This window comes from Xiphophorus hellerii, chromosome 3, assembly GCF_003331165.1.
Source record: "Xiphophorus hellerii strain 12219 chromosome 3, Xiphophorus_hellerii-4.1, whole genome shotgun sequence".
Lineage (NCBI taxonomy): Eukaryota > Metazoa > Chordata > Actinopteri > Cyprinodontiformes > Poeciliidae > Xiphophorus > Xiphophorus hellerii.
Window position 1 is genome coordinate 11,966,181 of NC_045674.1, and position 27,441 is coordinate 11,993,621.

Below are 27,441 nucleotides of genomic sequence, written 5' to 3' on the forward strand. Positions count from 1 at the left end.
TATATATATATATATATATATATATATATATATATATATAGTAATAAAATGCATATTTCAATACCATAAATGTAGAAAAGTAATAGCTACAAATGTTCTAACATAATTCTAACAATAAAACAGATCTATAATATTGTTTAAGCTCAAACAAACAAACAAGCAAAAGAGTAAAATAAAGACGCATTAAAACCAATCTGGATAAATTTTCTAAAAATTCATAAGCAAATAAGAAAAAATATTTAAAAATTATTTAAGTAAAAGCAAAACTACTAAAGTTTATGTGAAAGCTAGACTAAAAATAAAATATTTTAACTTTGAATACATCAGTGTATTCATTTAGTACTGCCCTGTATTTGGAGAAATTTCTCCTCGCTTTAAAATTTCTATGGTTATAAAAACTACAATTCCCAGCATTAAAGTGCCAATTATGATCGACAGTCGCTGTGTCCAATCACAGGAGCTGAAACGCACACGCTATCACACTGGGCGGGGCTTTACAGCACAGGAACAGCGGCGAACGGCGGGTAAACGTCGCTTTACACGCTTTATAAGCCATATTTATATGGCGATTTATTTGTTTGAGAATTTTTAAAGCCACGACTGCTGGCAAAAGACTGCCATCAAAGACAAACGGGTGCGTTCACTACGAGGGAAGAGGACACGACGGTCTGTTCAGCGACAGTAAATGAGAGGTAAGGGTAAAGAAGGGCCCGCCGTCATGGCCGTAGAGCTGCGGAGAAAAGTGGCTAGCGCCGCCTGACGGACCGCCCGACGAACCGGGCCTCCGCTTTCAGGAAACCGCGGTGCCGAGAAATAGGTCTGCAGCCTCCAAAGGAGCGCCGCCAACAGCTCTCCATACGCTATCACACATTGTAAACAAAGATAGGAGTTTATTTTTGGAAGCAGGTGAAGAATTTGGGGGGTTTTTAGTTCATCGAGGTGGTAATGTTAGCATCAGAGGCCCTTCATTCAGCTAACGGCCGTGTGTTTGTTCCCGCACTTCTTTCACCATGCCTCCATCAACACTACAGGGATTGTTGTTTATTAATAGAGGATTTCACTTTATAAATCAATTATAAACATATAGGAGGTAAATTGTACTTTTTAAAAAGGGTTTTAATTTGTTTTTGTTGTCGTTTCTCTCAGGCGTGCCGCAAACCCGAGGTTTCTCTAGATGCCAAGAAGTTGCCTTCATTAACAAGTCCGGGCTGTGACGTTTCACCATCAATCAGTCCTTCAGACAACTTCCCATGATAAACTCACAGGCATAGCAAGTCACCACCCACGCTGACACCCTGCCATGATGGCAGAAGGGGGCCAGGAGGAGGCAGAGGACATGTATGTGGAGCACCAGTACATGTGCAGCGAGTGCCAGCAGCTCTTTGGCACCCTGGAGGAGGTTCTGATCCACCAGCAGATCCACACGGCCCAGGAAAACGATGCTGAGGCCTCGGGCATCGGCCAGGGTCAGCACTACCAGTGTCTGGAGTGTGGGAGCCTCCTTGTGAATGCAGAGGAGCTGCTGCAGCATCAGGAGATGCACATGAGAGAGGCTGGGATGGAGTTCGAGCAACAAGGTGATTTAAAAGCAAAAGTTACAGGAAATGTAGCATCTTGATGAATTATTAAAAACCCTGTAGTATTTTCTATTTTATTGCTTTCTAACCATCAGTGTATTTTACTATGACCAGATTTTTATGCAAAAATATTAGGCTTGTCACAACAAATTTTACTGGATGATCATTTTCCCATTAATTGTTGCGATAAACAATAATATTATTGTTTTAAAACCTTTTTCAAGTAATTTAATGAGAATGACATAATATTGCAAGTTCACCCTCTCGAACACTTAACGCTGGAACTGATATGTTGTCATTTTAGCTGCTCTCTCTCATCTGTCTGTTCCGTTTCCTCTTCTGCTTCTCTCCCACTTCATAACACAGAGGTTAAACGGTAAAAATATTTGCAAACACAGAAAACTATTCAGGAAGAAATGATACGAACAGTGACATTAACTATAGATTAACTATAGACATTAAGAACCGTTCCTTTTATATCTTCTTCTCTGTTGGTGCCTACTCCTTTCCCTGCTCTAATCCTTCTCAGTTGTTTCTTTCTCATTAGTAGCAGCTTTGTTGAAATTATAAAATTCTTAAATAGTTAAATTGCTCACATGACTTCTGTCTTTGCTGAGTTGACATCAGAGATAATCTAAACTATTTACATTGCCTCTTTCCAAAACTCTCTGGGTTGCATCTCTTTTCCCCGCCTCTGTTTGTGATAAATTATCCTGTTCATTAGAAGCTCTATTGTTTCCTCTTTTCCCTGAATCTGCGTGTTTTCAGTAGCTCTAAATGTCATATTTCTTGCTGAATCTGCCTCATGTTTTCACCGCTGCTAAATGAAAAACAGCGTCTGAGCTGCAAACCAACTCAAACTTCTCCTTCTCCTTTTTTCTCCAGAGGTGTGTGAGGTTCAGGAGTTGGAGCAGGCCAGCTCAGAGGCGCAGGGACCCGTTCAGTACCAGTGCCTCGACTGCCTGGCTCTGTTCGACTCCCCTGATACCTGGCTGGAGCACCGGCGAACGCACAGCAGGAGCAGCACACACAGCAACACACAGGCTTCCAACGTAAGCGATCCAACACACCCCTCCATTCCTGAGAAACAAACCAGCGTCCATCCGATGACTTATTCTGTTTACGTTGTAAATACAACCTTTGATCAGCTGCAGCTTGGTAATGGAGTTTGGCAGAGACATTTCTGCTTAGTCAGCTTCTGAGTTAATGTTCTACCAACTTCACGTAGCAAACAACACCCAGGCGCTTTTAATTATCAATAACCATTTCATTTAAAGGGAAGATAAATTCGAATTTATGTCAAAAACATGAAAAAGTTAATTTTTTTTAATTTCAAGATGTCTTCTTGCTTGCCTCTTTTTCAGGTCACCGTTTTTAATTTTTTCCCCCCAAACTTTAAAATGTTACATTAGCCTAGTAAATGGACATTTAACAGTATGTTTTAATCAAACATAAAAAGACTGATTTTGTGTTTCTGTTCACGCTGACAGGAGTATGTGCTGCAGGCGGACGGCTCCATCACTCCTCTCAACAACATGCAGAACTTTGTGCTGAGTGAGCAGCAGGCTGGAGAGATCCTGGCACAGGTGTTTTTACCTAGACCTCATATAAACCCGTGATTGTTTGGTTTGTCTGCCTCTTGTTTTGGGGAAAAATGCCAAATGCCATCTTTCAATGAAAGGTTTTATCTAGACCACATGAGTCAAACTCAAGGCCCGAGGGCCAAACCCGGCCCGCCACAGCGTTTTATGTGGCCCTCTAAACCCCAGATTGAAACTTAGAGACTTCAAGATAACAGTTGTATGCATAAATATTATTTTATCAACCAAATCAAAACAGTTTTATCTGTCTACTGCCAAATTACATCAGTCAGTCCCTCCAGTTTTTTACGGTGGTGGAAATTTACGCAAATAAATTTTTTCCTGCTAATGCAAAATTGTGAATTTTCTGCTAAAATGATCAAAAACCTGGGGTTTAAATGATGCTAACTCCCACCTGCAGGTGGCAGTATTTCTTACTTCTATGACTGATGCCTCATCCTTACTTGATGTCCAGCCTGTGATCAATTTGGCAAGCAACAAAAAGTCACATTTACGGCCTATTTAAATATTGCAAAATTTCTTGGAGATGTTTCTAAAGTAGCTCCACAAAATTAGCAAATTTGACTGCAAAAAAAATCACAATAACAACGGTCACAAATTCCTGTAGGGACTGATCAATGTGGAAAAATGTTCAATATTATTTTATTTATTCACTTATTGAATGTATGCACAACTATTTTGTAATAATTCAGCAGTTTGTTAATGTGTTTTATCAATGCATTCTAGTACAACCAGTCCTGATCTAGACATGCTGTCTGTTTCCTGAAAATCTAAATCTGTAGTGGACAGGATTTGATATTGTAGATGTTTATCCTGCTAAGTTAAAACGCCAAACTTCTGAACAGTGCATGAGTTTCTATCCTCTTATGTTTTCATTTTATCTTGTGTTTCAGGTACTTTCCCACCAGCAGCAGCAGAAGAAGACTCGTAGATCTTCCTCCAAACCTGCTGGGTCCACCCGTTCCTACCTGCTGCCCCCTGTGACTCCGACTCCTGGCTCCGCCACCATGCACCTGCAGATCCTCACCGCTCAAGCTCTGGCGGATGGCTCCACCGTCCCAAGCCAGCACCGCTCCAAGCAGCCGACACTGCTGTCTGCTCTGGGTCAGAGTTCCTCAGCGAAGCTGGAGGTCCTGGAGAACGGCCTTCAGAGACTGGAGTTCAGGCTGGCGCCTGGCACCGGCCAGCAGCAATCAGCCGAGCTGGTGGTCATCCACCCTTACGAGTGCTCAGAGTGCGCCCTTCTCTTCAATACTCCAGAGGACTTCCTCCAGCACCAGGGGGAGCACTTCCTGGGCCAGGACAAGGAGAGTGGAGGGCCGGGTGTCATGAGTGGCCTGGAGGAGATGCGAGGAAGCGAAGAGGCTCTGCTGAAGTCGCAGGATCTGAGGAGCAGAGCAGCAGAGATGAAGGCGTTGGGTTTGGCCAAACCCCTACGCTGTGAGCTCTGCGACCGCGCCTTCACCTCCATCAACCGGCTCGCCGCTCACAAGCGTGTTCACGAGGAGGGAACACACGAGTGTCCGGAGTGCGGGAAGATCTTCAAGAAAGCGCTGTCGCTGCAGACGCACATAGGCACTCATTCAGGCGTTGCACGGTATCTGTGTGTGGACTGTGGGAATGGTTTCACTACTGAGATGACGCTCATCATGCACAGGTGAATATTTGATTACATTACAGTAATTAAGGGTCCAAGTGTGTGGAGGGGGGGGACTGTTCATGGATCCAATTTTTTTCTTATTCTATAAATCTCATTCTGCTAACCTGTGAAAAACACTGGAAACTTCCTGGGGATTTAAATCCAGTACATGCATTTCTACTCAGATATTAAAATTCGCTGCTGCTTGGTGGTTCTCTGGGTAAGGTTAATGTGTTTTTATGTTATGACTTCTAAACTGTAGAAGAAAACCTTTTTGGGGAGAATCTTTGCAGCAGATAAATATTGCTCCTTAAAGTACAGAAGGTTATAATACTGTATAATATAATTAATAGCCTAAAGTGTGCTAATCTCCTCTAGAGCTGAATAGAATAAAGATGGTAAATAAATATTAAAAATGAGACAGCTATTTGCAAACAAAGTTTAATACTTTCTAGCTGAAAAGTTGGTCGATCATTTCTCAGACACGGAAACAGATTGATAGATTAAACTCACATATTAATACACCATGTTCCAAATTATTACGCAAGTGATATTTTCTCAGGTTTTCCTAAATGGTCAATGCAAATGATTTTTCAGTATAATTTTCAAGTCATGAACTATTACAGTATAAATCAAATTTTACTGAACAAAGCTCCCCATGAGAACAGTATTTTTTTCAAAAATAAAAAACTCAAATTGCACTGTTTCAAATTATTATGCACAGCAGATTTTCTAAACATTTTATGGATTATAAAGAACTGAAAACGGTCATTCTTTGAATGTGCAGCATTAAGTGGTCACATGGACTAAAATCAAAAGCTATTTCTATCAAAAACATCTTAACAGACCGAGTTACATGTTAACATATGTAGAACTCCTTCTTTAATATCACCTGCACAATTCTTGCATCCATTGAACTTGTGAGTTTGTGGAAAGTTTCTGCTTGAATTTCTCTGCAGGATGTCAGAATATCTTCCCATAGTTGCTGTTTTGATATGAACTGCATTCCACCCTCAGATCTTCTGCTTGAGGAAACTCCAAAGGTTCTCAGTAGGGTTGAGGTCAGAGGTCAGAGGAGGATGGTGACCACACCATGAGTTTCTCCCCTTTCATGCCCATAGCAGCCAATGACACAGTGGTATTCCTTGCAGCATGAGATGGTGCATTGCCATGCATGAAGATGATTTTAATTTGGAAGGTTCGCTCTTTCTTTTTGAACCATGAAAGAAAGTGATCAGTCAGAAAGTCCATATACTTTGCTGAGGTCATTTTCACACCTTCAGGGACTCTGAAGGAGTCGACCAATGATTCTCTCCTCATGATTTCAGCCCAAAAAATGACTCCACCACCTCCTTGCTGACGTCACAGCCTGGTTGGGACGTGGTGGCCATCCACCACCAATCCACTACTGCGTCCATCTGGACCATCCAGGGTTGCAATGCAGTCATCAGTGAACAAGTGTGTTTGAAAATTAATCTTCATGTACGGCTGGACCCACTGCGACTCCAGACAAACTAATCAACCAAGCTCTCTGAAATTAATTATAGTGATTCAAAGAGCCCTGACACACAATACCATCTGTAAATTTAATAGCACAACCAAAAATTTAATCTTTGACACTTAAATCCAATTTGCATAATAATTTGGAACACGGTGTATATAGTCCCCAATTTATCGAGCAATTGGAGCTGTAATAATTTGGAAAGGTTTATTTAGCAAAAATGACTTTGACTGAATATGCATTTTTCTTCATTTTGACCTTTTGCAGAAAGGTACATGTTGCAGATCCATTTCACAGGTGTCAGATCTGCAACAAAACCTTCACCAACATGACTAAATACCTCTACCATCGTCGGACCCACCTCGACCAGGATTCATCAGGAACAGCCACTCACATCTTTGTGGTAGGAACTGGCATACCCCTGTCCTTCTCACTGCTTCAGCCCTCTTAACGTAATGTCACGTAATCTCTATTCTTCTCTAGGCTTCACCTCCACAAAGAGCATCTGCCTCCGCTCTTGCTATCCTACAGAGAGCAAGAGAGAAGAAGCAACCTCAAATAGATGAAGCGGGAATCAATGAGCAGGCTCCACTCACAGAAGAAGAGATGGAGGAACTGAGGAATCCACAGTCTGAGTCTCCGAGGACTCTGGATGCTGAAGAAACGACGGAGGAGAAGGACAATGTTAAAATGGAAGCAGCTCATGAGCAGGTTATGACGAAAGATGTCGCAAGTTCCGGTTCTGTTGATGAAGCCGCGTCAGGAGACACCGCCTCGTCGTCAGACAAAGGGACGTTTAGTTGTCGTTCGTGTTCGAAGACGTTTCCCTCCCAGCTGCTGCTCGCTCACCACCGCGGCAAGTCCCACACTCCTCAGCGCAGGTTTGTGTGCGGCGTATGCGGGAAGTTCTTCAAGAAGCAGATCCATGCGCAGAACCACATGCGCATACACACGGGTGAGAAGCCCTTCCAGTGTTCAGACTGTGGTAAAACTTTCTCCCTGCTGGCCAATCTGATGCGCCACACCCTCATCCATTCTGGAGTTCGCCCGTACCGCTGCGACGTGTGTTATCGTTCCTTCTCCCAGTCGTCCAACCTGCGTCAACACAGCCTGCTGCACTCCAGCGCGCCGAAGCTTGCCTGCCCCGAATGCCCCGCCACATTTCGCTGGCCCAACAAGCTGGCTGCGCACCGCTTCACTCAACACCCCGGAGCTCCGGCTCCTTTTCCTTGTCCTCACTGTGAAGCAGGCTTTCTGACCAAGAGTCAGCGGGAAAGTCACTGTGTGGAGCAGCACCCGACACCGGTCCAAAACCCGTCAGAACCATCTACATCAACAACAGTGATCGAATCATCAGGAGATTTAACCAGCTGTGGTAAAGGAGCCTTAGATTGTAATATTTGTGGGAGGAAGCTTAACTCTCCTTCCAACCTGCGGCTTCACAGACTGAGCCACTTCTCCCTGGGTCGAGGACGGCCGCAGCGCAGCGCCGGAAAGCGACCCAAAGCTCACCAATGTCCCATCTGTTGCAAACTGTTTGTGTCATCCTCTGCGGTTGCGCTCCACCAGCGCGTCCACACCGGTGAGCGGCCGTTCCCCTGCCAGGTGTGCGGGAAGCGCTTCCGTCAGAGCACACACCTGCGGGAGCACATGCGTGTCCACACAGGTGAGCGGCCTTTTCGCTGCGAAACCTGCGGAAAAGGCTTCATCCAGAGCATGCACCTCACCGAGCACCGCAGGACGCACACGGGCGAGCGGCCGCACGTGTGCCCGCTGTGCAGCAAAGCCTTCAAGACCTTCTCCAACCTGAGGAACCACAAGAAGACCCACGCGAGACAGCAGAAGCTGGACGAGGAGGCTGCCGCCGCGGAGGCTGGCTCTGCAGTGGCGGTGGTGGATGCCTCCGTAGTGGACCTGGCCAACGGGCAAACCCAGCTCATTCAGATCCAGACCTCAGATCTTCAGCAGGTACAGTGCCTCTTAGTATTCACTGCTGGATATTTTACTCTTTTTAAAAAAAATTGTTTTATTGCTTTTACAAATCAGTCTTTCACTCTGCAATAGCATTTTGTCTGCAGGCCAAATGGCTCCATTTTGGTCTCATCAGACCAAAGAACTTTCTTCCACTAACCATAGTATCTCTAGTTGAGTGTCTTCTTGCATGGCCACTCGGAGCATTCACACCAGCCATGTTTAGTCCACTTTGATCAAACTCTAGTTTGTTTACCTAGAAACTCCAGTTTGTTGGGGAGGTGTGAATGTGCAATCGAACTCTGGTTCACCTAAAACGCTCGGTCTCTGTTAGATTAAAGTGAACTCTGGTGTGATTTTGAATACAATACACTGGGGGAAACCCTGAATACACTAGACCTCTGTTTACTTTAAAAGGGCTGAAAACTTATACAAAGTTAAGTATTTTGTCATATTGTAGAAATCAGTTTTTGCTTTCACATTTAAGAGTTGCTATGATTTTTTTCCCCCAAGTTTAGAACTTTTTGACAGTAGAGATTATCCAATTTTTTGTGAAAATGTTAAATTAGCCTTAAAATGTAACTTTTTTGGTGGTAATTTTCATCTACAATGCCACTAATACTCAGAGCTGGCTCTGGGTTTATTTCACTCACATTAATGTTGCTTTAGAGGGTCATAGTGGTCATTATGGAACCATATAACCTTACATAATCTACATTTTCTTACAATTAAATAATTAATCCTGTTGGATTACACGCAGGACTCATTTTGTCTTCCCTCACCAGGACCATCCATATTAATAGGATAAATTAAGAGTAGGAATCCCAATACTTTGTTACTAATTAATAATAATCCTCTTCACAGACACAAGGCACCCCCACCATCATGTGTAACGAGTTTGGAGAGACGATCGCCATCATCGAGACGAGCGAGGGAGGGGCTCTGCCTCTGGAGCAGGCGCTGGAGATCTATCAGAGAGCTTTGGAGAACGGCCTCGCTGCGGACCCAGCAGCGGACGGGCTGCAGCTGCTCTGAGTGAACCAAAACTGGATCTGATTCAACGTTAGTCCTAATACTGGCTGAAAACTAAGACTAATTCAATGCTGTGAAGGAAAATGTGATGATTTAACGCAACCAGATACTTCTGAACTCGAATATAAGACCAAAGTTTGTCAGGTTTCCTCCTCTTTTCTCATTTGGGGGATCACTGTTGATACATTTGGAAGTGATACCTATTAAATTAAAGATATGACTATAAATTTAAATAAGGACCATTGTTTGTGCCTCTGATTACATTTATATTATTTTTATCACTGTTTCATTGTAAAATAAAGGGTTTTTTTCTTAATGTTTCTCTGCATTTTTCAACCAGACAGTTGTGTTTTAAAGTATTTGGACATAACTAATGCTTAAATAACCCTATTGTACAACCTTATGTTTTAATCAATTAGAAGGACATTTACCTAGTAAGACACATTTGCTGTTCTTCCTCCATCTTGCCCTATCTCCAGCTTCTACTCATTTTCCTTTTCCCCCTCGAATTGAAAATCCTGCATAAAATAATAGAGAAAGAAATATGCATAGTTAGAATGGTTGTAATAATCCTGGCACTGGGATCGATAGTAAGGTCAAATAGGTGTGGACATTTCCAGATCCAGACTGATGAGTTCATCGCATTCATTAGAAAATCCAAATAAACCCTCCAACCACAGACAGGACAGGGTAGCAATTTGTCGCTGGTATTATACATATTACATTACATTGTACAGGTTTGGTTCAGTACCCGGCCAAAAATGGCATCAGTGGGACTATTTGGATAAAATGAGATGCTACTTTGAAATTTAGTTAAACCTAGACAATAAAAATATTGTGGTTTACAAAGCAAGCATTGTTCAGTACAATGACTTTATCATTCACTCAATATTATTCCTGTAATTTAACAGACATTTCTACAAAACAAACATTCACACTAAACATGAAGGGAAGTGGTAAAGAATGAGCTCAGTGATGCACCAAACTAATTCCAGCACTGTTGGTAGTTAAATAACACAATTCACTGATTTTATCCAAAATTAGAAGACAATGACTGAAATGTACAAACAAATTTGCAGAAAACATTGCTTTGGTTATAATATACCGTAAGTTGTAGTTGATCATGTTTATTTTACTTAAGGAGTAGTTGCATCTGTATTTTCCAACAAAATAAAAGTGATACATAATGTCCACTTCAATGGACATTAGTTTCCTAACATGACAAATTAATCTATATTTTAAGTTGCTTTAGTACTTAATTGTTGTTAATTAACATTATTTCATGTTGTATTATAGAAAAGTTTAGTCAGACCCACCAGGACCAGCAACCTGCAGCTTTTGGATGTGTTCAAAGTCCAGTAAAGGGTTAATTTCCTTCCTCAACCTGCAGTCAATCTTTACAGCCCATCTAACAACCTGATTATTTTATTTTTTTGAGCGGAGCAACTCCTAAATGTTGCAGCACACCAGCCATTCAGGTGTGGAGTTTGACACTTCTGCCCTCCAAAGATTAACAATGTGTTCACCAGGGATAAACAGTTGTTTTGTGAACTTACACTAGTTGGCCAGTAGGTGGCATAGTGTGGAATAATACATAAGAGCTCAAAGATGACACTTCTGTGCAAACACACCTTTAACACCCATCCAGATACAGACCTTAAATCAGTCAATAATTAAAGATTGAAATTTAAATCTAATTTATACTTATACATTAATTTATACTTATACATTTCTCTCAGGGTAACAGAATCAGAATCAAAACACAACATTAATAGTCATATTTATTGTTTTTTCTTCAGTAATGATAAAAGTCAACATATGCTCAATGACAGATTGTTTTTCCATATCAATAATGAGTCTACTGACTCTACAGTAATTATTTACAACACAACCAAGTCTTGCACAAAGACACAACCAGTATTATGTCCTACCAGCTCTCTTTGATTTGTTCCCTCCCTTCACTTCCTCCAGTTTTTCTTCCTCCACCCTTCTAGAAAGGAGGTCAGGAGAGAGCATAAAGTGACAAAAGGAGGAAGGAGGGGAGGACAGAGGTGGAGGAAGGAGAAGTTTAAGTGTTGAGACTATAGAAACCTAAGTAAGAGGCATACGGGGTCTTCTAAAAACAGACGACTTATTACTGTTGAAATGACTTAAAAAGGTCCACGCTGTGTTTGTATTCCTGTTTGAAATGAATAAAAAGAATTACACCGCAGGTCCTTGCTGAGGTGAGAGGCCAGTCAAGGGAAGACTACAATGGAGGAACTGTACAGGCGTGGAGCAGCATGTCTCACCTGCCTCCAAAACTGTTAAATAATAATAATTAAAAAAAAGTTCAACCGAAGAGAAGAAGAAATTTAACGCCAGCAGAAACTAAAAAAAATTCTGCCAGAAAGAAGACAAAAAAACAAACACAAATACAGAGAAGAGAATGATTCACTTAAATGATATGAGGAGTAATAACCGTAAGAATAGTACAACGACAAACTGAGAATGACGATGTTAAATACAAAACAAAATATAAAAAGAGAAGTAAATGAACTGCTTGGCAACAGAGGATTAAGGAACTTTTCCGCTCGACCTCTATATCTGAGAGCCAGGATGTGCCTGCCGGTGACTCCGACTTTTCCTCCTTCCTTCATGGCAAACAAACAAGAGGCACAGGAATGCTCACTTCCCAACTACTGGCATGTGTTAACGGGTCAGTCCCGGCTGGTCAGGTAACTGCAGGAATGGTGGCACTGCCAGAAAGTCCACGTTTAGCTTCTGATTATCTTCGAGTCACTCCTGGTAAAACCTCCTCTGAAGGCCCACGGGTGAGGAAGTGATCTCTCAAGGTCCACTGCGAGCAATCGCATCATTTCCGGCTGCTGAGGGCCCAGCCCCCGAACGTCAGCAGAAACAAACCACAAACTCAGAACAGTCAAGTTTACATACAGGTTGCTCCTCACACACTGCCTTTACTCTAAAATGATTAAAAACAGAACAAAAATCAAAACATGGACCAACTACCTCTTTTAAAATTGCTAACCGTTTGCCGTTTGTCTATCCGAAGCGGGAACCGTTTCATCTTCAAGGCAAATGAGTGCAGCTGTACATGATGGTCCTTCGATCACCGGCATCAATCTTCCTTTGAGGTGGTCGATACAGAGTGCTGATTCAAGACTGGGAATGAACAGTTTGTTTATGTGGTACTTTCTGTGCCACTTGTTTTTAAAGTGTTCATGTTTTTGGTGTGAGAGGAACACAAAATAAAACATTTAAAATGTCCAAATACTGCAAACAAATCCTAACTGGATACGGATAAGTGTGGAAGCGGAGAAGTTGCTGACTGGTCAACCACTCATCTAGAAGAGTCCTGTGACTCACGAAGCTCCTCTGGACTCACGTCTGCTCCCTGTTCCACTTCCTCATCATGCAGGTCTCCACCTCCTTTGCCAGCCCCCTCCCCCACCTGGGAGCCGGATGGTCCTGGAGCCGATGCAGCGGACTCTGACGGGCCTAAAATGGAGGCATCAGAGGGTGTCGCTGTCTGCATGATCTTCTGCCGCACCTCCCTGATCTTCAGCTGCAGACACACCTTGGAGGGGAAAATGTCGGAGTATCTTGTCTGGAATGCTGCAGTGGCCTGAGCTGCAAGCAGGAGATCAACGCTCATCAGGGTTTGAACACTTTTCAAGTATTTTCAAGGTGAGTTTTCAAACCTCTCCAGTTCATTTGTATTGTTTTTGGAGATAAAAACAATACAAATGAACTAAAAAAAAGAGGCTGTATTCTACATTGTACAGCAGGGACAAAGTAAACTAAAATATAATAAAATTTTATGTTTTGAAATGTCTTTCACACACCCTATATACCTGACTAGTCTAAGAACAAAACATTAATTTAACAAAAATATCCCCCATTTTCAGTTACATTGTTTAACATATAAAATATAAGTAACCTTTATTAAACTCAACAGATCAATATTAGGCATAGTACATGTTCATTACATTGAAAGAATCCAACCAAATTGTGTAAAGGTAAATGGCATTTTTTCTCACATTACGGTAAATACTGACACAAAATAAAAAGAAAAAAAAACATTACAAAAATTTTTCACGTTTTCTGACATTTTTCAAATAGAAATCCGTTTGGTAATTCTAACCGACTTTACAAAAAAGGAAACGTTTAATTTGATTAACTCCAAACAGTGAGGAAAAAAAATGTCTGTTTTTTTTATTATGTTGTGAAAATATTTGATTTGGTTAAATGTTTCGCGTCATTACAAAACTGTTCAGCGTGATTATCAAGCACTTTCAAGAGCTTTGCACAAAAATGAAGCATTTCCAAACCTTGAAAACATTTAATTAAAAATCAAGAACTTTTGAGAATTTCAAGCACCCGTATGAACTCTGGCTTGTAGTTACAAACTAATTCTTTAGATTATTGTTAATATTTGTGTGTAAGTGTACCTGACGGAAAGAAGCCCTGCTCCTGGAACAGCTGCATGACCAGCGCCCTCCTCTGGTCAAGAGTTCGTCGCAGGGACGAATACGGCACCTTTTCAAACTCCAGTTCTGCCAGAATGTCCTCTCCATCTGTGGCTGGACAACCAACAGACACGGAGATTAAAACCTAATTTGAATTCAATGCTTTAAGTCTGGGCTTAAAGATAAAGGCAGCAGAGCTTTTCAAAAGGCTAAAGTTAAAGTCTTCCAAGACAAGTGAGATCTGCTCAGGATTTTATAAGTTATATGATAAATAACATCTCAAAAAATGTAGCTTTAAACAGCCTTTACTCACTGGTTGAGTTATCATTTTTAAACACTGTACTTAGCTCCTTATATTTTATGTTAAAGCCATTGTCTTAACTTTTGTTCTATATTTTAGAGTTGGAACTAAGTTATTTTAGTTATTGATTAATTCATCAATTATTTTTTATGATTGATCAATAGTTAGATAGCAAAAGTTGATTAATGGAAGATTTACTGATCTTTTAATTGTTTTTTTTTTTTTTTTACAGAATTTGAACCACTCAAACTTTGCCACTTGAGTTTTGGATAAAATATATTTACAAAGTCTTTTTATTATTGTTTGATCTTAAATGCAAACTGTGTCATATTTTCTACAGTTTTTAATTAATGCTCCGAAGATGGGTTTTTTTCTTTCAACAAACTGCCTTTTTTGAGTGTATGTACTCCAGTTAACAATCTGCTACTAAATTAATTTAATAATGGATTCATCACAATTAATCATTTAATTGGACCCTCCTCTATTTACATACAGTATTTGAAATTGTTTTAAATGTGCATCAAAGTGATTATATGGATAAATAGACACTAATTATTCCCATTTTCATTTCATTATTTCATCTTCCCATAAAGAAATGCCAAGAATGAAAATAAAGAAATGAACCCCACAGAGAAGGTTTGTTGGCCAACTAATTCATATCTGACTCAGCTGTTTTCATAAATATTCTTAACAATCAGATTCAAGCTGACAGGAATTAGCTCATTAGCTTCCTGTTGAGATCTTTTCAACTAAATCTTCGTCTCTTCTTGGTCCAAAGATCTCGTCAGGCTGCTAGCGAACGCCTGCATGTCATCATCTTATTCTGCGTGTAATCCAGCAGTTTTTATTCCATCAGACATTTGAGTAAAGAACATTTCCCTCAAGCTTTTATTAACTATATGTTCCCCAAGTTACAAAGCAACACAATGCTGGAGCAGATTCAGAACTATTAAAGGGCAAATTCACTCCTTTTTTAGCATCCATTTCAAAATCTAGTGCAGACAATTTAAACTATAAAGCAGAAAACAGTGATAAAACTGTTCACTATATGGCATAAGGGAGAAATTTACTGGGTATGATTGTAATCTGGGATACATTTATTCAATTTGTAAAAAAAGAATAAACAAACAAGCGAAAAATGTAACAGTGCTTTCTTTGGAACCAGATTCAGGTCGAGAATCACATTATAGATTAAAAACCTTTGCTTAGAGCACAGCTGTCAAACTCCAGTCCTGGAGGACCACTGCCTTGCAACGTTTAGATGTGCCTCTGCTGCACCACACCTGAATACAATAATTAGGTCATTAGCAAGAATCTGGAGAACTTATCTACACAAGTAGGAGGTAATTCAGCCATTTCATTCCAGCGTTTTGTACCTGTGGCACATCTAAAACCTGCAGGACAGTGGCCCTTGAGGACTGGAGTTTAACATCCCTACCTTAGAGGGTCTAAAGGCCTTTATTTTTTCTGAAGTTCAGATTTTTATGTTTAAGATTAAGAACAAGGTCTGAAAATGTAAATAATAAATTTTTCTTATCAAGATGTAGAAAATTATTGGTTCAAACTCCAGATCTTTTAAGACCACGTTGGACGCTAAGTAAGTATAAACTTTCAAATCAAAATTAGCAAAAATATCCTAATTAAACACAAATAAAAAGTTTCAGCTCATGGCAACAAGTATATTTTTTTATTCAGTGTGATAAAATTAATTTAATTTATATTGCAATGACTAACAACCAACGTATTCCCGAAACTTTCCTGGACAAACACACTACCTGCTCTGTCGAAGGTGAAGATGTCTCCTTCACATTTGGCAGCACTTTTAGGTGTGTTGGGTTCAGAGCTGCAGCTGGAACGCCGCCGACTCTTCCTCTTTGGAGAGGCTTGCTCATCAGGTGCAGAGTCCAAATCTGAACGACAGCAGGAAACCTTTTGAGCAAACAAAGCTGAATAATATTAACGTCTAGTAACACAAATATAAAAATCAGAAGGGAGACCTGTTGAGTTCTTCCTCTTGCGACGATAGCTGCCCAGGATGGCGCGAGGTGACGTGGCCAGACTCTGCAGGGTGGGTGACGGCAAAACCTCCTCGGGTCGAAACTCCGGCAGCTCGGCAAACCGCTCCTCAAAATATACCTCTGAGAGAACCCTGCCAGTCCAACAAACGCACACAAATATACAGTATATATACACAGTCCACCAATCAATAACCTGTACGCAGAATATTCTCAGAGGTAATGACTCACTTGTCGACAGAGTCGAAGGTTTTCTTTAGTGGTGGTGGGCGGGCTTTGATCTTTTTGGGTGTAGGTCCGTCTTTGTCAGTCTGTGGAGGAGGCAAAGCGGGCTCTGTGGCTGACGGAGGGGGGAGAGGAGAGGACGGGAGAGTCTCCTTCCACCCACCCTGTGAAAAGGTTCAAAACATACATCTTAAAAACTAACGCAAAGGTGGCCTGGGAAAAAAAAATCAGGCTGGACAATAAATTGTGCCAAAAATTATTGCAATAAATAAAACTGCAACTGGAAGAGATTTTAAATATCCAAAATAAATAAACAAAACAACAGTAATTAAAATGTTTTATGCAGTCTCTGTAACCAAAATTGCGTTTAAAAAAACCCAACTAATCATTCAGCTTTGACAGGGAAAACAGGCAAAAGTAACAGTTAGGATCTTTATATATCTATATATAAAAGTCCTAAAGGTCCTAAAAAGACTTTGCATATTAAAAGTGCAAACTACTTCGTACTGCAGGGGTGTCAAACTAATTTTTATTTTGGGCCATAAAAATATCATGAATGTTCTCAAAGGACCAGTTCTGAAATAATGTATTGATAAAACCCATAAACAATATTAAATAGCTGTTGTTGCATTCTTAAAATGAAATAGTATTGAACATCTTTTCTCAATAATGTAATTTGGCGGCATACAGATATAAAAGAGCTTTAACTTGACTGATAAAAAATAATATTTAAGCACACAAATGTTATCTTGAAGGTTCTATTTATGTTTTCAGAGCATAGAGGGCCACATAACAAATTATAGTGGGCCAGATTTGACCCCCGAGCCTCGAGTTTGACACATGTAGTACTGAATGTGAAATGTTTTATTTTTATTTTTCAAAATCCCAAAATTAAAGGGGAATATCTCTTTAACAATTGTTGTCCAAATGAAAATTATCAACCTCATTTCATCATGAGATTAACTGATTTATTGCTTGTTGTGACCGTCTCTGTTGTAGTGTTAGAGTGTCACGCTTCACCTCTTTGGTTGTTGTGCTTTCCCTGTTCCTTGGGTCAGAGGAGTCCGCGGTGCTGGAACCCTCCAGAGGTGTGTCGGAGGACGGCGGCTCATCACTGGGATGTGCTGCCGGAGACCCCATGTGCCCTGAAGGCTCAGGCTCAAAGGAGAAATGACTGTTGGCTGCTGCTTCTCTCTCCCTCTCCTTCTCTCGCTCTCGTTCTCTCTCCCTTTCCTTCTCCCTCTCTTTGTCTCGTTCTCTGTCTTTCCCTCGGCCTCCTCCGTCATAGCTGCCAACAGGAATGGTTGCCACCGTTGCTTTTACTTTCTGGGGGAGCCTGACTGGAAGATGTAGTAACTTGGGTGTACTGCCTGTAAACCACAAAAATGTAATTTTTTTTCCCAAACAGATTCAAAACATCATTATTTCATCTGAAAAAGAACTGGCAGTCCTACCGGGTGCTTGGATCTGAAGTGGAGGACTGCTGGGCCTTATGGACGCAGCTGAGCCACTAGGGGGTGCCGCCGAGCTGTTACTGTTGTAGCTTATGTTCTGCCTCTCCACCTGTCTGTCTGAGTGTGCCAGGATGTCCACCTGCCTGTCGGGCTGCCTGTCGCTCTGACGGTCGGCAGATCGGTCCGGGGGCAAGTGCCTGTCCGCTTGGCGGTCCGGGTGGGGCGGCAGATGGAGCTGCATGACGGTGGAGGGGGCAGTCGTGTGTTTCGGCAGGATGTGGGGAGAAGCGCTCGAAGGGTTAGAGACAGAGTAGACCACGCTGGGGGGCACTGGCGCCATAGAGACCACCCCTGTTGCCATGGTGACGCTTGGTGATGGAGGGTAAATGGCGGTGACTATCTGGCCCCCGGAACCTGAGGCAGGGGCGGTGGTGGAGGGTTGTGGGGACTGAGCTGTGGCGAGCAGAGGGGCCTGACCTGGGTAAGGAGGAGGGACATCCATTAGACTAATTCCACATTAAATAAATCTAATTTATCTATATACTAACAAAAAACTTTGTTTTCTTTTATTTTAACTAATGGAAGTATTAATATAGTCGACTTTGGCCTAATTTATATGTACAGCTTTGCACATTTATCCTACAAGTGATTTATTTCTGCAAATACTGACAAAAATGTATTTAAGAGTTTTACCACAACCGTCTCATTTTTTAGTTCAATTAGGGCCAAAATTAATCTTGTCCAAACAATACAACTTCAATTTTATACAGCAAAATCAGCACGTCTCAGTTCAAATAATACTAAAATATGACTTTAATACCCGATATGATTTTATCGTTTGTTCAGACATTCACAGCGAGTTATGGCAGGCTTTCAGCTCAGGAAAAATGATCCATGGAGGCTTTTGTTGAAGAGATGGAGCTGATTTTATATTTCTGACTACAATTCCTTTATTAGGTTTTCCACAGCTTTGCATCAGCGGTAAAATGGGAGTATTGGTGCCTCTCTGCCTGTCTGGATAAGTGGCTGCAGAGCTGGGTCAGACTCTCTGGTACAGTACTTAAGCTAATCTGGTCTTACATAAAGAACTGGGGCTTCTTCGTGTCAAAAGGTAACTTTTCATTAGAGTGGACAATAGTCACACATGGTGTAACCCAGGGTTTCATCCTGGGACTCCTCTTATTTAATATCTACATGTTTCTGATAGCTTAGATTATAGAAAATAATAAGATTAGTTTCCATAACTACACAGATGATACACAGCTCTTTATATTATGTCACCAGGTGACTAGGAACCCAAAAGAATAGGTGCTTAAAACAAATCAATGTGTGGATGTGCCATAACTTTCTTCAGCTGAACAGAAACAAAACTGAAGTTATTATCTTTGGACCTAAAGAGTCAGCTCATAGCTTCAGTTATTACAGCCAGAAACCAGCAATCAGGGCCAAAATCTGTGTGTAGAGATGGACTCAGACCTGAACCTTCAGAGCCACACAGACAGCTAAAAGGTCAGCCTTCTATAATCTAAAGAATATTTCTAGGATTAAAGGACTAATGTCCCAACAAGATCTAGAGAAACTCATTCATGCATTTATCTTTAGCAGCATCAATTACTACAACAGTGTCTTCACAGGTCTGCCTTAAAAAACAAGTCAGACAGCTGCAGCTGAACCAGAATGCTGCTGCTCACATTCTCACTAAAACTAGGAAAGTATAGAACATAAACCCAATTTCTTAAGTCCTTACACTGGCTCCCTGCAGCTTAGAGAATAGACTTTAAATACAACTGCTAGTTTATAAGTCACTGAACCACTTGGCATCAAAATACATTAAAGGTCTGCTGCTGTTGTATCAACATTCCAGACCTCTCTGGTCTTCTGGTTCTGGTCTGTTCTGCATCCCAAAACCAGAACCAAACGTAGAGAAGCAGAATTCAGTTTCTATGCATCACAAATCTGGAACAAACTTCCACAAAACTGCTGAAACACTGAGTTCCTTTAAATCAAGGCTGAAAACCCACCTGATAAGAGTTGCTTTTGATTAATAATAACTGGAATGTCATTTATTTTAGTTCCAACTTTTCATCACTTTCCTTTTTCATGCCACTGAAACATAATATTTCTTCTGTTTGTTGTTTCATATATTCGCTATGTAAAGCACTCCGACAAAACCTCGTTGCCAAAATGTGCTATGCAAATAAACTTATGAAGCAATGTCATCTCTTTATTATCCATATTTGTTTTGTCAGTTCAACTTATTTTTTGTAGCTTAACATTAGTACAGCTACAAGTAATGCCATTATAATGTTAATACACTTGCAAAGAAAGGGCAACAGCAATAGCATCTTTACTCCACATTTGTTAAGGAAGTGGTTGACCACTCAATATTTTCTCAATATTAATGAGAGAGGGGGGCATTTTCTGAGAAATGTAATTTTATGTTTTCATTAGCTCCAAGTTAAAATATTCTAAATTAAAAGTAGTAAACATAAAATATATCACCTTGTGCTTAATGAGTCTATATAAATACACGAGTTCACTTTTTGAATTAAAATACTAAAGATAAGCAACTTTTCAATGCTATTCTAATTTATTCAGATGCACCTGAAGTGGATAAAAAGAACAAAGATTGGGGTTTTGTAAAGCAAAAGTATGCAGATGCATAAATGAAAAAGTGATAGTTACTCTTTATGCAGTGCACTAAACCAACATTGACATAAAAGGAGGTATACATCTTTGACAGAACCATTGGGCATAAAATAATTAAAACTTCATTGTGTTAAGGTTCATGTTTGACATTCAATTAAATTCTTCAGGTGACCTTTTCTCTCAAACACAGAAGTAGCAGAAAGGAACAAAAACTTTGACTTTATGTCTCCTCTAACCTGCAATCAGTGGCTGAACCAGTGTCTGTCCAGGTGGTGCAATGGCTGTAAACCCAAGGGTTGCTAAAGGTGAGGGAACATAAGCAGATCCAGGCACTGGTAGAGCTTGCTGGGTGGGTGAGGAGCCTGTTGTTGTGGAGACTAGAGGCAGAGTGGATGGGACCCCCGGGGTGGACTGGACATAGGTAATTCTGAACAGGAGGCACAAAAATAGGAATAACGACAACAGTGAGGTTAACACTTTAAATATAAATAAGATCTAAAGAGAAGTGCAACGGCAGTGGCAGATGTTGTAATAGTACAATGACAATGCAGAGCCAGAATGTAAGGAACAGAGACCTGATTAGAAAGGAAAGAGGAAGACAAAAAGAGAAGCGCTGCAGAGAGGGTCAGTCGATGAGTGCACACCACAGCAAGTAGCACTAGATGAGTAGTGCAGTGTGAGGAGCTGAGAGGTAGTGTGGGGGTGGGCAGGCAGAGGCAACTCAGGCCACCACCAGCATGACTAACACATCCAGAATAGAGCTGCAGTCTTACTGCTGCACCCCGACAGGAATTTAGCCTCTTGCATTGTCTGCTCACTAAGCACGGTAAAATCTATTAATTCCTTCAATGCAAACGGCACAAACAAATGTATTCCACCTCAATTTATCACCTGGCTATGTTAAATAGACTGTGCTTTTATTTTTTCAGCACTACCTCTTAAAGAATAATCAGATTTTTTATCATCTGATTCCAATATTTTTTATCCAATATCACAGAGAGAAAGAAAAGTTCAGACACAGCAACTTTGTTTTAGAGAAAATACAATCTCTTTGGACAATTGGTCTAAAACTATTAAGTCAACATTTTTCTGGCAAAACATCTGCAGGCTCATTCATTTAACAAATTATTGACTATTAAATGATACAAAATAATATTTAGTAATGAAACCCATAATGTAATTTGCCTTTTCTGGATTAGAAATTGTGATTAGGTCTGAAACGATTAATCAGATTAATCGCAATGAATTGATTATTGAAAGAATCATCAATTTAGAAATCGATTGCTCATTAACTGGAATGTAGCGACTCAAAAAAGACCAACTGCTGAAAAACATCATAAGCCTTCTTTGTCTGTAAATATGGTTTACTCAAAACTCCCCAGGTGGAAGTTTTAGCTTCACATGGTTGAAATTCTGTAAAGAAACAAATTAGCCCTGCACTGTATTAATGTTAACTCAAGCAGAAAGCACTCAGTTTTTCACATGTTGATGTTGGAAGTCATATCTTTACCTGAAGAATGTGTCCCTTGCTACAAATGATCAAGCATACACCAACTGAATCTTGTGTTTTATTTTTAATTAAATAAAACTTTTAATTAAGTTTTATTTAATTAAAAAATAAAATAAAACTTTTATTTTTTACTTAAAAAATAAAATAAAACTTTTATTTTTTAATTAAAAAAATAAACTGTATTATTGCATCATTTAATGTATTTCTAATTAATGCCTATATTAAAAATCTGCAGAATTTCTTTTTTATCCGATTAATCGTGAGAATAACTGACAGATTAATCAATAACTAAAATAATTGTTAGTTTCTGCCCTAGCTGTGATATTTAGAAGAAAGTTTGGACTTGGGCCAAGGACACCTGTAAATTATCAATATTCCCAACAAAAATCCAGAAACAAAAAGGCAAAAATGTCAATAAAGAAACATGATTTCTAATATCTGCAGCAGCTCAAGTCGAAAAGGAGAATGACATATGCCTGTAAGCTGATGGCTGTGTCAAGCTTTGTTTATGCCTTCCCAGACATCTGATCGGTGACATTTATTGGGTTCATCCATCTCTCTCAAACATTGATCTGCAGTGCTCAATTTCATCTCTAAAATGACTGCTATAGATCCAACCAGTAGGAGAACACTTGAAGGATTTTTTTTTGGCTCCTAGCAGATTCAATTACAAAGAACAGCAGCGGTTGGGGAAACAGTAGAAAAGAAGGAGATTTTGTTATTTGTAATGTATCCCGTTTACTTGGTTGTAAACCGGTTTACAGGGATAGAAGCACTTTTGACTTCACTTCATGAGCAGCAATTTGGAATCAGTTTACCCCGAAGGCTGAAATGAAAAGAAACTATCACCAAAACAGCTGAAATACACTGGACCGTTATAAGATTTGAATAAGCTTTGATCTAAACCAGAGGTCTGCAGCTACGGTCCTCGAGAGCCTGTCCTGAAACTTTAAGATGCTTCAGGTTTTGGGGCCTTTTGTAAGGCCCCAAAACCTGAGCCTTTTGGCTCAGGTTTCAGCAATAAACAGAGCTAAGACTCATTCCTCTGATTCAGGTGCGTTAGATCCAGGATGCATTCTGACGTTGCAGGACAGCTTGCAGGAACTGGAGACCTTTATTTAAACTGTTGTATTGTAATTGTTTGGGACTTGTTGTCCAGCAGGAAGGTAATAATTCACCTCTCTTTTGCAGTCTCTAACAAGCTTTCATTCAGGATTTCACTGCATTTACCTCCACCAGTCTTCCCATGAGTCCCTGCTGATCCCCACAGCATGATGCTGTCACCAGAGCTATTTGTGTAAGAACAAACTTTTAGATTTTTGTCAAAAACTGCTAAACTATTTTCAAGTCACCACAAGATTACACCAAATTTTATCAAGCTCTATAATGTAAAATCATAAAAAATATGTTAACTTTTCTGAATTTGCAAAACCAATTTCACAACAAACTGCATGGATGACAGAAATTCAAATTAACAAGGGACTTTTTTCATTAGAGATTTTTCATTCACTTCCCAACAGTTGTTGATAAATCTTTCATGAGAATAAAACTTGTTTCAGGTTCTTTTCCTCATTTGGTTAAGAAATTTTCTTCTTTAATGTGATTATTGTCTGAAAAGTTTTGTCATTCTGAGCAAGGAAAAAAATGGTTGAGCATATTAGTAACATTATGAAAAAGCTGTTAAAAAAAGCAAAAAAAACAAAAAAGAAAATTTTTGTCTTCAAACTACAACAGAAAGATGAAGCAATAAAATACTTAAAAGACAGAGCTAAGAGTGCATTTTTTAAAACAAGAAATTGGCTAAAAACTTTCATTACTGTTAGAATATAATGTAATATTTACCAGGTGTATTAGAGTTTGTCATTGTTTACCTTGTAGGTGCAGGCGGCAGCAGCACCGCCTGGGAGGGGGCAGATCCTGGTGCCACCACTGTTGCGCCCACTGTTACTGGGAAGGGGCTGGCATGATGCACTGCTCCACCCTGAGGCTGCTGGGACTGGACCACCGGCATGGAGGCAAGATGAATAATCTAGAAATGAAAGAAGAAAAAAAGAAAAAAAAAAAGAGAGAATCCATGACGAACAGCCAAACATGGATGATTTTCCATGTTGATGCTCCTATCGCAAAACAAGCAGAGTTGGGAAAAACGTTTCCATGTCATTCCCTCCTGTGAAGCGCTCCCTGACCTTGCTTCCGGACTGTGCACCGTTCTGGACGGGAAGGGGTGGAGTGACAATGGGAATCTGCTGGGCAGGGGCTTGCGCAGTCCGAACTGTTGTCATAGGAACAAACATTTTACCCTGGAGCACCGGAGACTGGGTTTGCACTGACAGAGGAACAGATCACATCATTAGAAGTCACAGAGGAAATGCAGGACATTGTGGGACTTGTGGTTGACCTTTTACCTCTTGCTCCAGGGTTGACCACGCCCACTGCAGGGCTGGGAGCGTATCCTGTTTGCAGACCGGCCCCCTGCTGTTTCCCATTGGCCAGGGACACATGTGTTGGTGGAACTGTGGGTAGGTTGAAGATACTGGTTGGCTGGCTGAGATTCTGCGGTGGGCTCTTGGGGTTGGTGTTGGCAGGGAGGGTGGGCAGGATGTACTGAACTTGTGTGATGGCCTTAGCCCCGGGGGGCGGTGCGGGGGAGCCAGGGAGGAACTGGGGCTGGAGGAGGGGCAGGGGGCCGTTGGTTTGGCTGTGTGACGCAGAGACGGCTGTACAGGGAAGAGGATGCTGATGGGACGGCTGAGGGTGAGGGGAGGGAGTGATGAGCTGGACAGCAGACTGAGCAGGCAGAGCCCCTCCTAACACTAAGTTAGTCACTACACCACCCGCACCTACAGGGTTTGGTGATGATGAAGTGTAGCACCCACCCCCTCCGGCTGGAGGCCCAACTCCTCCTCCTGGACCAATCAGAATTTGGGGCTGCTGCTGGGGAGTGAGGGACTTCCTCTCTGGAGGATGCGGGCTTGACGACGGGCCGCCATCTCTAGGTTTGCTGGCGATTGGGAGCGGTGTGCTGATGACCGGACGCATCACGTTCGTCACTACGGTAGATGCAACCCTTACAGCACCAATGCCCAGAGCTTGGCTCGCTCCTAGGGAACCTACTGATGAGGATGGAGGCCCTCCAGCTGAAGAAGTTGATTTGACCGGTTGAGCAGAAGAGATGGAGAGAGAAGAGGCCTGCATACTGCTGCCTCCCTCGTTCACTAAAGTGTCTTTAGTCTCTCCATCACTTCTTTCCTTTCTTCTGTGGTCTGAAAACCCTACCACTCCAGATCTGCCCTCATCATAACGTCTGCTGCTGGGAAAAGAGGACAGTGAGACACTCCTGCCATGAGGGGTATGGTGTGAGGAAGACGATGATGCAGTGGAACAGATGACGGGCGCAAATACTCTCTAAAAAAGTGAACAGAGAGGTGTTACAAAACAACCCAATCAATATGCAGCAGGAGACCTAAAAATATGAACAGGAACATTTGTGGCATACCTTCCGATCCCCTTCATCTCCTGAACCATTCTCACTATCGCTGTCGGTCACACGCTCCTTACACTTTAGGTCTATGGAGCTGCTGGGATAAGGGTCCTCTGTGGAAAAGCAAAATACGCTACAGCTACTGTTGGAATTCCTTACAATATATAATATTTGTATATATTAACATGTGGTGGAACTCAATTAAAATTTTTAATCAAGTCTTTTGCATGGTCTGTACTTAATCATGTTTTAATCAAAAACTATATATTGACAAAATAGGGAACATTTTCTATTTAAAAACCCTTTGACAGCTAAATTATTGAAAAAAAAACACCAAACACATATAAGCTCAACAACAAAGACGTTTATGAACGTGTTGAAGTCCCAGCCTTAATATTAACCAATTATTATTTATGACAAAGTGTTTTAATTCTTCAGTCAAAACTAAAGATGCACCAAAAATAAAATCAGTAGGTGACAGAAATCAAACAATTTTAGGTTCTAACCAATAACCAGCTGTAAAACGTCAAGAATACAATATTTTTCTAAACAGTGGGATAAGCGACCAACACAAAAGCTGTAATAAATTCAAAAGAAACTATCGTTTTTAAATATTTGCGAGACATGTTAGTGGTTTATTCAGCCTTTGAGAGTGAGACTTTTAGCGGATAACAGAAAGGCTGAAAAGAAAAAGTTCTATTTTTTTTGAGGATCCAACATCCCAGATCTGAAAGTAAGGATCTAGTATATTCTCTCAGAAATATACACAAAAATTGAGTTTTAGTAATGCTAGTCTTGCTAGTAGCTAATATAAGATGGCAAAGACAGTTTCAAATGTCGATTCACTCCAGATCTACTGTATTTTTCCTTTGTAATAAGATAATCATAATTCACATCAACTGCTTTCTCCCAGAGCAGTGGAATCTGTTCCTAAACACTCATGGCAGGCAGGAAGGGAAAAATATTTTAAATATCTTATCTTCTTATATTTCTTCAAGATAAATCAGCTGCAATCATTATACACTAGTCAAAGTTTACAAAAACTGGAAATGTGAAATTGGCCATAAAATATTCTCACTGCTTCTCCATGAGCTGCTGGAAAGCTACAGAAGCTTTATGATGCAGGAAGTAGTGAACAGACACTCAGCCATCTCTAATCTAATGTGGCTTAATGAACAGAGCATGGCAGATTTCTCACCAATGACATCATCATCTCCTTCCTCTTCACAGATGACCATACGCTCTTCATCACTGGTCATATCCTCACTGACCCCCCGTTGAGCCTGAGAGGGTGCAGGAGCATGGCTGGTAAACTGGCCACCGCTGTCCACACACATCTGGAGAACATGAAGATGGAGTTAATGATGGAGGCATTTAAAATGCATGGTAGTCTATAGTAACAGCTGTGAATATTTGTTTTAATTAGCGTGTTCTGGAAAGCAAAACTTGACAAAGATGGCATTTTCCTTGCAAAACAAAAATCTTTGCCATAAATAAAGACTTTTTTTTTTTTTTAAAGTACGATCCTACCAGTTGTCCTTCGTTACCTGGGCCAGCTCTGCCAGAGCTTGAGTGTTCCCCCTGTCTCCCCTCTCCAGGCTGTGCACGGCACTCTGGGAAAAGGCTCTGGGCCGGGTAAGCTGACCCACATGCCCCTCTCCTGCGCTCCTCTCTGACACACCCACCAGACCTGGACCCACACCCTTGAGCTCCACAGAATGGGGCTCTATAAAAAAAAATCAATTGTTGTCAACTGCCATGAAAATTGAGCTACTTATACGTTTATTGTACGTAAGACCAACCTGTTGATTCGGACATGCTTCTTTCTCTGATATCCTTGTTTCCTGGGACACCACGACCTTCAGAGCTGGACTTCTTCCTGTCTTTGTTGCACCACTTCCAGTCTGGGTGTGCTTTAAAGTGGGCCTCTTTCACCTAAAACAAGAAAGGATTACAGTTCCTCATCTATAATATTGAAATATGTGTCATTTTCTGTCAGAATATTGATCTGTATAC

The 27,441-nt window shown here is 40.9% G+C and overlaps 2 protein-coding genes across 4 annotated transcripts in view; one reads left to right on the forward strand and one right to left on the reverse strand.

Moving 5' to 3' along the window:
- Positions 1-475: 475 nt before the first annotated feature.
- Positions 476-9,637, forward strand: znf526 (zinc finger protein 526). The gene is made up of 8 exons (XM_032558318.1): positions 476-692; positions 1,147-1,577; positions 2,463-2,629; positions 3,068-3,163; positions 4,072-4,835; positions 6,586-6,721; positions 6,802-8,286; positions 9,154-9,637. Exons 2-8 carry the CDS (start codon positions 1,301-1,303, stop codon positions 9,322-9,324), a joined length of 3,096 nt encoding a protein of 1,031 aa, XP_032414209.1. The 5' UTR covers positions 476-692; positions 1,147-1,300; the 3' UTR covers positions 9,325-9,637.
- A 1,447-nt stretch (positions 9,638-11,084) lies between these two features.
- cicb (capicua transcriptional repressor b) overlaps positions 11,085-27,441 on the reverse strand; it is a 45,787-nt gene continuing 29,430 nt past the window's right edge. For 2 of the 3 annotated variants that reach the window (XM_032558315.1, XM_032558317.1), the window contains 15 exons: positions 27,228-27,360; positions 26,973-27,151; positions 26,624-26,762; positions 25,441-25,538; positions 24,350-25,349; positions 24,131-24,270; positions 23,816-23,973; positions 20,671-20,861; positions 17,786-18,262; positions 17,352-17,701; positions 16,338-16,495; positions 16,089-16,249; positions 15,867-16,001; positions 13,773-13,904; positions 11,085-12,951 (listed from right to left, as the gene is read on the reverse strand). In XM_032558315.1, coding sequence (XP_032414206.1) covers positions 12,662-12,951; positions 13,773-13,904; positions 15,867-16,001; positions 16,089-16,249; positions 16,338-16,495; positions 17,352-17,701; positions 17,786-18,262; positions 20,671-20,861; positions 23,816-23,973; positions 24,131-24,270; positions 24,350-25,349; positions 25,441-25,538; positions 26,624-26,762; positions 26,973-27,151; positions 27,228-27,360 — 3,741 coding nt within the window. In that variant the 3' untranslated portion in view covers positions 11,085-12,661. The remainder of the gene's footprint in view (positions 12,952-13,772; positions 13,905-15,866; positions 16,002-16,088; positions 16,250-16,337; positions 16,496-17,351; positions 17,702-17,785; positions 18,263-20,670; positions 20,862-23,815; positions 23,974-24,130; positions 24,271-24,349; positions 25,350-25,440; positions 25,539-26,623; positions 26,763-26,972; positions 27,152-27,227; positions 27,361-27,441) is intronic. The other variant, XM_032558316.1, reaches the window with a different exon arrangement.